We start from the raw sequence: 12,678 nt of genomic DNA on the forward strand, positions 1-12,678 counted from the left end.
GATACATGGTTAGTTAGATGTTGTTTATTTATTTATTTTATTTTATTTTTTCGGCAAAGGAGCATAGCGTGTGCACTGTTTTTTTAATGCAAAGCTTTATTGAAACATGGCGCGTGGCATCTTGACGCGGCACGATATGAAACACATATATGTGTATATTGACATCATATATAAAGCCGTTCGCAGATTAAAATAAACACACAAATAAATAAACAAACAAACAAATAAATAAATACATTTGCTTGATAAATAAATAAATAAATCAATAACCAAACAAAAAAAAAAAACATAATAAACATACATAATAAAGAAACCTAAATGATAACAAAAATACTGAAATAAAAATCCATCCATGAATTTGTAATTATTTTTTTCTCTTTTTGATTTAATTGGTTAGAGAAAATATTTCACTATCAATGACGTTACGTCATATTTCTGCGCCTGTGTTTTTGTTGCGCTCGGCATCGGTGCAACATATCGGTAAGTGAACTAAGAATAATCTATATATTGGCGCCGTGGAGAAAATAAAATCAATCAGCTGTTTGTAGTTTATTGTATTTATGTATTGGTTCGGTAATCATGCTTTGAAAGCTATGTTTTTCCTGTTGCTTCAGACATAGAATTTGTGATGAGAAAAGCTAGCTATCGTTAGCTGCCCGTGGTTTGCGAATGCTGGCACTTCGTTGCGAGGTCTGGGGTTGAGAGCGTGTAGAGATGTGACTTAACGTTTGTTTTGCTTGAGGGTTTACATCATGGTGGTGTTCCCAAGCTCCCTGACGGAGGAGGAAGAGTCCCTGCAGAAGAAGTATGCAAAGCTAAAGAAGAAGGTAACAGTCTGACACTTTGGTGCCGCCAATAACCGTACTACTAATACCATAACCACGACCTGACTCACTGAAAAACTGTGTGTGTGTGTGTGTGTGTGTGTGTGTGTGTGTGTGTGTGTGTGTGTGTGTGTGTGTGTGTGAGAAAACAGAAAAAAGCCCTGCTTGCTCTGAAGAAGCAGAGTTCCACCAGCCAGGCCAACCAGAGTGGCTTAAAACGAAGTAAGTGACATATGACATTGTAAGCGCCTTTTCTCCAGGCACATTTTTCCCATAGCTTTACTTTCCGAAGAATATTCTGTTTCGGTGACCTTTGACTGTATATGAAAATCAGTCATCCGATCTATCAAACTGCTGATTTAGTACGGCTGGTCAGTGATTCATTAGGTCCATATCTTTGTTTTTACTATAACTATTACTATTAATTACTATGGCACTGCATGTACTATTTTTTTTGTATATTATAAATCAGTATGTGCCTGAGCACTCATCTGCAGAAGAAATGGTACAGAGGTACTTTATGATGTATTATGGGTTCTGTTACATCAGGACACTGGATATGACACATATTTTAAGTACATTAAAGAGCAGGTAATTATATAGTTGCTCTTGCAAAGTCCAAATGCCAATGTGGTACTTTCACTGTAGTATTTTAATCTTCGGGTATTTGTAATAATGACTGAGTACTTCTTCTGCCACTGATTTAGTCTTTCTCAATCTGAAAGGTGATTGTCCAATTTAAGATTTGTCTCTGTTCATTAAGTAAGAAAGAACCATCTTCACCCCTAATCCCTAAACTCGGTTTCTAATGTGCTTTGACAGTGTTGACAGACCAGCCCGTGGTTGACACGGCAACGGCGACGGAGCAGGCAAAGATGCTGATCAAGTCGGGGGCCATCAGTGCCATCAAGTCTGAGAACAAGAACTCGGGCTTCAAACGCTCTCGGACGCTTGAAATCAAACTGAAGGTGAAAGTTGTTCAATATGTGGTGTTTCATAAGCTGAAATATCAGCTAAAGACACACTATTCTTATGTTCACATCAACTGTATGCAAAGGAGTATTCATTGCAATGCCAAAAGGCCCCTAAAAATCAGAGTTTGCACTAGGAACACTGAATTTATGTATTTACTGTGATCATAATGTATTTGCAGTTACCTTTAGAGCAAATGCCATTCACAAACAAAACTTGAAATGTTGCGATTAATCCACGTACTAATTTAAGAAGAAAAAAAAATCTGCTTCATTTGCAGGACCCTGAAAAGGGCTCAGTCCCTGCTTTCTTACCATTCCAGAGAAGTGTCTCTACAGACGAAGAGCAACCAGAGGTAAAGTAACATGCACATATTTTTGTATTGTTGTTGAAAGTCTTCCTAAAATATAGACATCTAAACTCACTTTATAGTTCTGTATTCACAACACAAAAAATACAATTTCCTCCGATTGTTGATAAATTTTCCTGTCCTCGTCCAGTCAAGCAGGAGAGCCCATAGGAAATCCCTGTATGAAAGGTAATGTCCAAATGTCCAAATCCGTAACTGAGAAGATCAGATCAGTGCATGTACTCTGTTTTGTTCTATCGGTTCAACATCTTCTTTTTACATCTTCTCCCGCAGCTTCATCAGCTCTGGGGACCGTTCCCGAGACGAGGACGACTCCGGCGCCACGCCACCCAGCCGTGACACCGACCGGGAGAGGGAGCGCGACCGGGAGGTGGACCGAGACAAAGAACGTGAACGTGAACGCGAACGTGACCGAGACCGAGACCGAGACCGGGAAAGGGAAAGGGACCGAGACCGGGAACGAGAGAGAGACCGAGGCAGGGACAGAGAGAGAGACCGTGAGCGAGATCGTGAGCGAGATCGTGAGAGGGATCGAAGCAGAGACAGAGATCGAGACCGCAACAGGGACCGGGAGAGAGAAGGACCTTTCAGACGTAAGGAGCAGCTGCTTGTTGTTCCGTGTGGTGTCTATAATAATATCACAATCGCACGATGTCATAACTCGAGATGCATCGAACGATCGGCTGGTGACCGGAATCGGCCAGTGTTCAGCTTGATCTTGATTGATCGTTGACTGATGCTTTTATTTGTTAAAATGTTGTATTATATTATATATATGTTCAAACCGATAGGATGTAATGTAAGTTAGTTGCGTAGTTGACGCATAAAAAATTGAGCGAAAGAAAGAAAATGTCGGTTGTTTGGAGGTACTTCAAGATTACATCAATGAATTATCAATACCATATTCCAAAATTGTGCAGACTACGTATCTATCGCTGTCACGACAGTGGAGCGTCTGCTCTGGTTGTTCATAGTGCACGAGCTCTTCTGGTGATGAAATGTGCGACTCTTTTTTGAGAATCGGTTTTTGACGAGTCACTCAGTAAAACGAGTCGTTGGATTTGAGTCAGTTGGTTTAATGCACGGTGAGTGTTTGCGCCCGTGCATAACGGGCGCGAATTACGCAGGACTATTATGCATGGAGGGGGACAGGTCCCGATCAAGACCCGGTCTAAGGTCTTCTATTGTATAGCTTTTTCTCTCCTCTCCTCAAGTGATATGTGAAATTTGACTCTGCTGTGCATGCATGAAGCAGACCCTTTCAGTTTTGTAGTGCCCGATTAAGTATTGATAACAGTTAAATATTAAACCCAACCCTAGACAGTCCATTATTATATTTTATTGGAACTCACTGACCGTTCCATGTTGTATTTTCTTGGAACTCAGGGACAGTTTCCTGTTCCATTATTGTTCCATCGTGAATAATGAACAATAATAAAGACAGCAATCAGAAATCTCACTATTGTGGGAACTGAAATATGCAGAGGTAGTCTGTATGTGCAGCTGTCCTGTCACGTGAGCGCGATCCGATCACATGATGTTTTTTTCGTTGACGCACTGCAGATAAACCCAATTAAATCAAATGGTAAGAAAATGTGATTCCTCCCATCACAGATAGAAACTCAAAATGAACGGACAACAATGTAAACGTTATTTAATAGTCAATGTTTTATTATGAACATACAATTTAATTAAAATCAGCCAAAACTGGAATGGACAGGTGAGACTTTTAAAAATAGGACATCGGAATTGGCCAAGAAAATTGCAGTCAGTGCATCTCTAATCATTACTGTGGTATAACTAAAAAAAAGTCTGTATCACCGTACTCCAACTTTCTATACTTTATAGACTTGGAAATCAGTGAACATTAGGGCTGATTTGAATCAGTCTAAACTAAAAAGAGCCCAATCTCCAACTCAGTAAATGCCATTAATAATGTCAGGTGAAGGCCACTATTAAACCTCTTTGAATGCCTGAGAAAATCTCCAGTGCTTTGCTTAAATTAAGATTTTTATTTCTTTACAACTCAGGGTTTCATTACGACAAAATAAACCAACTGGGCTTGATATAGACCAGTGTATCTCAAAGTGGGGTCCGTGGCACTTATCCATGGGGCCAATGATGAGAGAGAGAGAGAGAGAGAGAGAGAGAGAGAGAGAGAGAGAGAGAGAGAGAGAGAGAGAGAGAGAGAGAGAGAGAGAGAGAGAGAGAGAGAGAGAGAGAGAGAGAGAGAGAGAGAGAGAGAGAGAGAGAGAGAGAGAGAGAGAGAGAGAGAGAGATTATTTTTATTTTATATTGTTTTTCTGTTCTATATTTTGAAATGGTGCAGTTCAAATATCTGCATTACAAACATTTCCCTTCAATGTTTTTCCACATGTAGTAGTGTAAGAAATAGGCCTAATGTCTAGTTATTTTTTGGGACAAACATGGGGGGGGGGGGGGCTCCGTTTATTTTCTCTCATGTAAAGGGTCCTTGGTTGAAAATGGTTTGGCAACCCCTGATAAATTGCTAAATCTGCTAAATTAAACTTCACCCAAATCTAGCCACGAGTCAACCAAATAGACACAGAATAGAAAGCTTCTCAGTCAAAAATTGCTCACTGGAGAAGCCGTGAGCCAATAATGTTGTACATCCTTGAATTTATGAGTACTTAATGTTCTTTCCACAGCCAAAATATGTGTTGACACATTAAAATGAATTATTCTGGAAGGGCCCCTGAGGAAGCCACTTCACCTTGAGCCGTTCCTGTTTTGCTGCTCAGCCTCCGGAGCGGAAGTCCATGTTTGCGGTTGAATATTTATTCCTCCTTCTTTCGTTTATTCAAGGATCCGACTCGTACCCTGAGCGGAGGGGCGTGCGTAAGGGGAACACGGTGTACGTTTACGGCTCAGGCCTCGTGGAAGACGGCCTGCGCTCGGCCTTCTCCCAGCACGGCAACATCATCGACATCACCATGGACAACCCACACAAGTACCCGACAGATTTCGAACCTAGCCCAAATTGACCCTCAACTGTTGATTTATTTAAAAAAAAACACACACACAAAACCTTTTTTTCCCATCAGACAGTGACTATGTATAACATTGTTAGTACTACCCGTTTTCTCCTCCATGTTATTGAGAGTTTTTGTTGTGTTTTTTCCTCCTCTAGCTGTGCGTTCATCACCTTTGAGAAGATTGAATCTGCGGATCAGGCTGTTGCTGAGGTTGGTAAAATCTCTTCCACCATCTCTTTCACAGAATACGCCCGTGTCCATTTTGGCGCAAGTTAAAACTCCATTCGACAAGGCCATTTGCTTTAGACTGGAATGGAATAAAATGGTTAATGGAGGCAATATTAAATATGTAAAAATGTGACCCATCATCAGGAAAATGAGTCGATTTGACGCCACCGGTATGGTCTGTTTTTTAAGAGCTATCCATTCCTCGCAAGGTGCATGTTTTGAAAATAAAAGTGGGTCAGAGAAAACCCCCCCCCAAAAAAACCCAAAACAAACAAACTGTTGTGATTCTCGTGTCGAATCCTCGCTGGCCTGGTTTCTCTGGCTCCTCTTCCGGAACCAAGTAAATACGACGGGGAGCTTCCTGATCTCCTTTCACTGTGTTTTTCTTTGGCAGCTGAACGGAAGCACCGTGGGGGACGTCCACATCAAAGTGAGCATCGCCAAGAAGCAGCCCATGCTGGACGCAGCCACCGGCAAATCCGTGTGGGCGTCACTGGGTAAATCCTCCCACGATCACATTCAGCCTGGGCCGCACGACAAGTGTTTCCAAATCCTAGCGGATTTGGAAAAAAGTCAGAGAACTCGCACACGACGACATATCGTCATGATCAGTTTAACAGTTTTGTTCCTGTAGCGTGTGGAGAGCAATGGACGGCACCCAGTAGGTGAAGTTACGGCAGATTTCCAGAGGGCCGACTCTCAAAACCCGAGAGGCGGGCTAGAACTAGCGATGCTGTTTAATCCACTATTCTTTTACAGAAAATCCCAAGAAAGTGGAAAAAAAACAGTGGACATGGACTGTACCTGTTGCAGCGCAAGCTCTATGCTTTGCGGCGTTTGCTGCCGTGGCTGCTGTTGTGTTCGGGACTTGTTCCGCTTCGGTCGGCTCGGCTCCCAATTGGCTCACACACACACACAGACAGACACACAGCAGGACATTGGATCCTAAATGTTGAACATGTTTAACGCTTGCGATTGGTGCTGCCAGGACCAACAAAAAAACCCACCCCTAACATCCCTCACAACGCAGCACGACAATCTTTAGAAGCATCAAAAAATCGGGACTCCACTCATGATTGTCGGAAGCGGGGGCAATAGGGACTGAAATCGGCTTTATTATCCTGCAGCGTGTACCCCGCTTCAGACGGATCGGTCGCTCTCCCCCTCTAATACGCTGTGCGCTAACCTCCGCTCTTCTCTGCCTGTTGCAGCCGTGCAGAACAGTTTTAAAGGCTCCCACCGGGACAAGAGGAACCAGGTCGTGTACAGTGAGGACTTCCTCTGAGGCTTCTTTTTCCGTCTTTGCTGAAATGCAGATTTTTTTTGTAAACTGTTAAAACGTTTGTGCGTGTGTTGCGTTTCATGATATAAACATTCGTATTTTATTTTTATTTTTGGATCACGTTTGTCAGAATGTGAGTATGCCTGTGATCCGGATACTATAACATTTGTTTTGTGAGCTCAATAAAATATATATATATATTAAAAAAAAAATTGTAATAACATCAAGACATGATGCTTTTGTGGTGCCGTGAATCAAAACAGGTTTTTAATCAATTTTATTGTGCGCTGTATCTCTGCCATATAATAGTAATTTTGATACAAATATAGAAACTCACCGGTGACACTGACCATCGTTTCCTCTGTATTTTGTTTCATATGGAATGTTTGGATTGTGCTTTAAAATCAAGCATTCGCAATGTTACTTTGTGCCCCCCCCCCCGTGTCATCACATACAACATATTTAGCAATGTAGATGTATTACAATTTTTTTTTAAGTTTTACAATAATTTTATTGAAAGTAAATTCACACAAATTTTGGTAATCCAAACTTCACAATCACATAATATTTGATTAAAACCCACTTTTCAACATGAAAGTTACAAGAATTGTGTTATATGAGACAGTGGTTGTCAAACTTCTTTTTAGTAGTGTACTAAGATCTTTTTTGAGCTGAGTACCCCCCTTCACTGGCCTTGGAGAAAAAATAAGAAAATTAACAAATGATGTACTGTACTGTGCATTGTATGTGTTTTTTTTTTGTTTTTTTTAAACATAACTCATATTTTTCAACCCCTATTTAAATTTTCGGGGTACCCCCTGCAGTTCTTACCCATTTTAAAACACTGGTATAAGAAACCAGTGATTTTGGTATTTTTTTATCTTCGTGGTAAATCCTTGCATCTGCAGGTCCTTAAGAAGTCTTGACATTTCTTATTCAGTTTCATCTACACATTTGAGCACATAAGTCATTACATAGTCTCAAATTTGAATCTAATTACAGGTGTTAATTTCTACAAACCTTTTATTTATTTATCTATATATTCCTTATTGTCAAAATTAGTGAAGGTCTCCGGATCAGAATCAACATTTGATGTTACAAAACCCTTAACCATTGAATATTTAAGGGATTTGTCCAAAAATGTATATACAAAATGTTATCTTAAAAGGGATTAAAGCAACACTTTAAAATAACAGCTTCCAAATCATTTTGATGGTACACTGACTTGTAATACGCAGACACCCTGGTAAATGGACTTTGTTTTTTTGAATAGACTGTTAAAAATTAAACCTTTTAGCGCAGGATAAAAGTAAAAAGATGGCGTGTGAAGCTTTAACACCATGTCTGAATGAATCACCGCTTTGGTTTATCCGTCTAGAAGGAAACACAAATTTCTATGAATCAAGACTTTGAATACAGGCCACTTCTAAGGCATTTCTTCTTGATTGTTGCTGTAACATCATACCTCCCTATAGCTAGACAAGTTGTTCAAATAAAGTTCATATTTTTCACAGTTTTTTGGCAGTATATCCAACCAACAAAGCTACAAGTCCTTTTTCATTAAAGGGAAAGTCGTATTTTAGAGGGCAAGGTGTGTCAAATAAAATAGTCGCTAGAAGCAAATCTTTGCTTCAGAAGGTGCAGATCAAGTAATAAAAAGTTGCGCGTGAGGCATAATGAATGTGGTCATAGGGGGTGGTGGTGTTCATGAAGGTTTGGATTTAAGAGGGCAAGACCCCACCCCCCCTGACTCTACATCTGTGACATTTGCTCACTGACTGGACATTCCTTCTCTTCTTCTCGGATTCCCTTCACCACTCCATTCTGCTCCCTCTCCCTCTCCTCCTGCTCGTGGAGGAAGTTCTGCCCTGTGGTCTTCCCGTGCTGCTCTTTCAGGTGGCGCCGCAGTGCCGGCTTGTGGGCGAAACGGGCGTGGCAGTAGGCGCAGCGGTGCGGCCGCTCGCCGCTGTGCAGGTTCATGTGGTCGATGAGCGTGGACTTCTGGGTGAAGGTCTTGTAGCAGAGCGGGCACTGGTGGGTCTTGCCCGCCCCGCGGTGCACGGCCATGTGGCGGGTGAGGTTGGCGTGGTGGTGAAAGTGCTTGCCGCAGCAGGGGCAAGCGTACAGCAGGTGGGTGGAGCGCGAGTGGATGGCGAGGGAGTGGGTGGAGGGGAAGGTCATGCCGCAGTGCTCGCAGATCACCGGTCCCGTGACACTGGAGGTGGAGCCCACCACCGCCACCGACTCGTCTCCCCCCTGCTCCGATGGGCCACCCCCCAGCCCGGAGCCTCCCTCGCCGGCGCCATCGCCGGGCTCTTCCAAGCCGTACTGGGCCAAACCGCCGGCCGCCATGGGGGAGCCATCGTCTCCCTGCGCGTCCCCCCCAAAGTCCATCCGGGGAGGTTCCACCGAGAGGAAATTCTCCGCCTTCAGCCCCTCTTGGCTGTAGTCCACCCCAAAACCGCCTGCCAGCCCAGCGGTGGCCAAGGACCACAGGTCCGGAGCCATGTTCAGAGTCCTCCTATCCTGGGAGGAGACCCACTTCCTCCTCTTGAACCCCCTCCCCCGCCCTCGCCCCCGGCCTACTTTTGGCTCGGCCAGTCTGTGTCTGAAGGCACGGAGTCCCGCTGCCGGGAATCCGTCCCTGGGAAGGCCGCCGACGTCGAGGTTAAGTTCTGTCAGATTCAAATCGCGTTCACTTCCGCCTCCTTCCAAGACTCTGTCCATGTCGGAGTAGCTGGCGGGGTCTCCTCGCTCTTCCTCCCCGTCTCTCCTGCTTCCTCCTCTCTGCTCCTCCTCGGGAATATACACAGTGAATATGTCGTAGTCTTGCCTGGTCCCCTCTTCCTCATCCGACACATTGATCTGCAAGTTTAATAGGAGACTAGTGTTAGGTGTGTAGTCGGTGTGTACTTTGAGAAGGTGTCGTTGTGTGGATTCGGCAACGGTGACGTAATGCCGTGGAATTAATAGAACTGAAAGACGTAGATTCAACAACGTGAAACCTGAAGACGTGTGGCTCTTTGGTTTATCAAACTCAGGCATTCCAAACCTCCATAAAGGAGGTTTGGAATGAGGAGCCCTAGGGGCCGCGGATTCCCGGTTTGGGAACCGCTGAACTAACCTACCAGCCAAAACAAGATGTAATTAACAGTCGGGGGGTTATATCTTAACAACAGATCATACTTGGCTTTAAAATGAGTTTGTTTTGCAGTTCTACCGTCATTGGTCTTGATCAGTTATTTGGCCCCTACCTACCTTAATACAGGGCTCATCCAGCAGCGGACTGTCATGGTGGTTGCTGCCTTTGGTCTGCTTCTCAGTATTGCTTTCATCCAGGGACCCAGCTGCAGGGCTGAACTGCTGCAGGGGCGAGGAGCGGCCAGTGGGGGGTGACATGGAGGCAACAGAATGAGCGATGCCACTGACAATCACAGGTGTGGACTGACTCTCCTCTCCCTTAATCTGGAGATGAAAAATAAAAATAACGACTGGATCTGGTCTGGGACTTTAGTTATTGTCTTTAAGGCTACAGTACAGTAAGTTAATGAAATTTTTCTCAACCCCAAAAACTTCTAATCAACGCGTCTACCTGCTTGGCTATAATACACACATCACTAGTGCCGTAGCAACAGCCCCAGGTGGAGGTGGAAGTGAAACTAGGCCCTTTTAGGCACATCATGAATATGCCGGAATGCAGCCCTGATGAGTTCTACCACATGCACATATATTGTCTATATGCAGCCGCTGAATCGAGCTTGCGGTCAGCCGCTGAATTTCGACGGACCTTTGGCGGACTGGGGTTCCGTGGCTGCATGTACTTCTTCAGGGCTCCTCGGCAGCGCTCCACGATGTGCTCCATCTGCAGGTAGCTGGCGGCCGTCAGATAGTTGACGATCTCCTCTGGATTGAACTGCAGCACGCCGGTGTAGCAGGACTGCAGCAGGTCGCACACCACCGCAGAGCTGTGGAGCATCGACACCTGCAAGAGGCAGGGGAACCACAGGAAAACGGCTTCGGAATTCAGAATTAGGGCGATTGCGTAACGATTGGGGTATTTTCGCTGACGATTAAATGTTTGGCGGGCCGTTTTTTTGTATTGTTTTTCCTTTTCGCTTGCGATTCTGTTTTTGTTGTAAAAATGATTATTTAACTGGCCATATTTATGTCCAATTTCGTCTTTGAAATATGATGGAAACGAAATGAACCATCCATGTTTGAATACGTAAATGCTGAAATGTATTTTGAAAATTGAGCTGAGCACAATTTTGTATAAAATGCAAAAACATTTGGTCGTGCGATACTGTGGAAATTTACACTTGTGTGCGGCGGTTGTAGGCACAAAGCCGAAGGGTGTGTGTTGTAGAGTGCCTGAGTAACCACAAATTTTTGAGCAATTTGCATAGTACTAAAGAGGGTATTGATGCAATCCTAATGGCTTTACTTATGAACTGATTGCAAAGCAAAGGATGTAATAAAATCAGTGATAGTGACCGTGTTGCCAGTGATTGGTCTGTGAATAAACAGCCAGAGCTAGTGGACCAGCATATGCTGTTCATAGACGATAACAAAAATACTAATACCCAAATACCCACTTTGCAAAAAAAAAAAAATATATATATATATATATATATATATATATATACACACACACACACACACACACACACACACACACACACACACACACACACACACACACACACACAGCTGGCAGCAAAGACATGTCCTTTGCCATGTGTCGTTTGTAAACGGGAGACGCGAAACGCATGTTTTGCTGCCTACCTGCAGTTTGGGGGACGGGTTGAGGAGGAACTGGTCCCGCAGGAAGGGCGAGCAGGCGGCAAGCACCACCTTGTGCCCCCGGAACGCCTGGTTGCCGCTGGCGACCACAGTGATGTCGCAGAAGTGCTGGCGGGACCTCAGCTGGTTCATGTGCTTCAGGGTAGAGTCCCCGTGGCCGGGCAGCCGGAAGCACAGCATCTCCATCTTGTCTTTGTGTTGCTGTGAATCCGGGGGGGCATATTTGACAACACATGACGTGTGCGACCGTAGGGATGTTATGGTCGCGAGGTGACGTCGGCACTTAATTAGCCTCAACCCAGCTGAGGGAAATCGACCTAATTCACATTTTATCTCTTGCGGTTCATTTCTGACATTAGTTAAATTCCCCCACGACATTTGGATGGATACGTGTGATTGAAGAATCTAACAATTTTACCAAAAGATTGCAATCTCCTCAAATAATGGCGATCGGGGGATTATGTAGTAATTGTGAAAGCTCTGCTGACAGCTGGGTTGAATTGGGGATCCATGGAAGCGTCCGAGTCAGTAGATCACGACAACTCACACAAACCCACTCAAAGTTCTAACTTATCTTTTCGGTCACTTCCTTTTCCTCCCCCCCAAAAATGTCCTCGCTCTGAACGACGTGTTTCCCCGGTTCCTCGGGGCGGGGGTTGATATTATTTTCCATACCGTTCAATGTTGTGGACGTTCATCCGTATCAACTCACCACGCAGCGGGTGCATGGATCAGTGCGTTCTTGCCGGGAAAGGCGGACCCCGCCACCAACAATGGAAACAGCGCGTAGAGGAGCACATGCATGACGCCAATACATTGAACGGCTGTTTCTTGTGCACCGTCAGTCCGAACAGTTAGAAAAAATAAAGGTGTTTTTTGGTTTTTTTAAACACAATAACATCACGGACTCGCCCTTTAAAAGGTCCTTCTCAAGGGCCTACCCGCACGTCAGGCTGGCTAACTTTAGCTACCACGGGATGGAGAGGGCTATAGCGGAACAAAATCGTTACTCACGGGCGCCTTCCTTCTTCGGCTGTGGACGACGGTCTCCAGCGTTCTTAAAACCGAGGCTGGGTGCCGTTTTGTTGACGTTTTTTGTCCCAAGGTCTCGCCCGACGCGGCTACGGAACCATCCCCGGCTCTGTTTACTTTCACACGGCGCAGCCGCTGGTGCCACGTTCAAGGCGCGTGGGAACTACCGGA

General features: G+C 44.4%; 2 protein-coding genes across 2 annotated transcripts; one reads left to right on the forward strand and one right to left on the reverse strand.

Annotated features, from left to right (window-relative positions):
• The first annotated feature begins 447 nt into the window (after nt 1-447).
• On the forward strand, nt 448-8,394 carry nelfe (negative elongation factor complex member E). The gene is made up of 11 exons (XM_080017707.1): nt 448-480; nt 743-827; nt 977-1,046; nt 1,647-1,792; nt 2,077-2,151; nt 2,297-2,334; nt 2,440-2,759; nt 4,993-5,137; nt 5,318-5,372; nt 5,785-5,887; nt 6,602-8,394. Exons 2-11 carry the CDS (start codon nt 753-755, stop codon nt 6,673-6,675), a joined length of 1,101 nt encoding a protein of 366 aa, XP_079873833.1. The 5' UTR covers nt 448-480; nt 743-752; the 3' UTR covers nt 6,676-8,394.
• A 12-nt stretch (nt 8,395-8,406) lies between these two features.
• Nucleotides 8,407-12,618, reverse strand: LOC307243045 (uncharacterized protein). Its single transcript, XM_080017696.1, has 5 exons — nt 12,490-12,618; nt 11,458-11,676; nt 10,460-10,654; nt 9,931-10,137; nt 8,407-9,537 (listed from the first exon to the last, which is right to left on the reverse strand). The coding sequence occupies exons 2-5, from the start codon at nt 11,659-11,661 to the stop codon at nt 8,425-8,427; spliced, it is 1,719 nt and encodes a 572-aa protein (XP_079873822.1). The 5' UTR covers nt 11,662-11,676; nt 12,490-12,618; the 3' UTR covers nt 8,407-8,424.
• Between the last annotated feature and the right edge of the window lie 60 nt (nt 12,619-12,678).

This window comes from Zeus faber (genome assembly GCF_960531495.2).
Source record: "Zeus faber genome assembly, chromosome: 1".
Lineage (NCBI taxonomy): Eukaryota > Metazoa > Chordata > Actinopteri > Zeiformes > Zeidae > Zeus > Zeus faber.

Bases quoted from the DNA above. Each gene is read 5' to 3' on its own strand.
- LOC307243045 (XM_080017696.1), bottom strand. From the start codon at position 11,661: ATGGAGATGCTGTGCTTCCGGCTGCCCGGCCACGGGGACTCTACCCTG. The intron at 10,655-11,457 runs GTAGGCAGCAAA...TGCCTCTTGCAG, and splicing joins ACCCGTCCCCCAAACTGCAG to GTGTCGATGCTCCACAGCTC. The intron at 9,538-9,930 runs GTAGGTAGGGGC...TTAAACTTGCAG, and splicing joins TGGATGAGCCCTGTATTAAG to ATCAATGTGTCGGATGAGGA.
- nelfe (XM_080017707.1), top strand. From the start codon at position 753: ATGGTGGTGTTCCCAAGCTCCCTGACGGAGGAGGAAGAGTCCCTGCAG. The intron at 2,335-2,439 runs GTAATGTCCAAA...CTTCTCCCGCAG, and splicing joins AGGAAATCCCTGTATGAAAG to CTTCATCAGCTCTGGGGACC. The intron at 5,138-5,317 runs GTACCCGACAGA...TTCCTCCTCTAG, and splicing joins ACCATGGACAACCCACACAA to CTGTGCGTTCATCACCTTTG.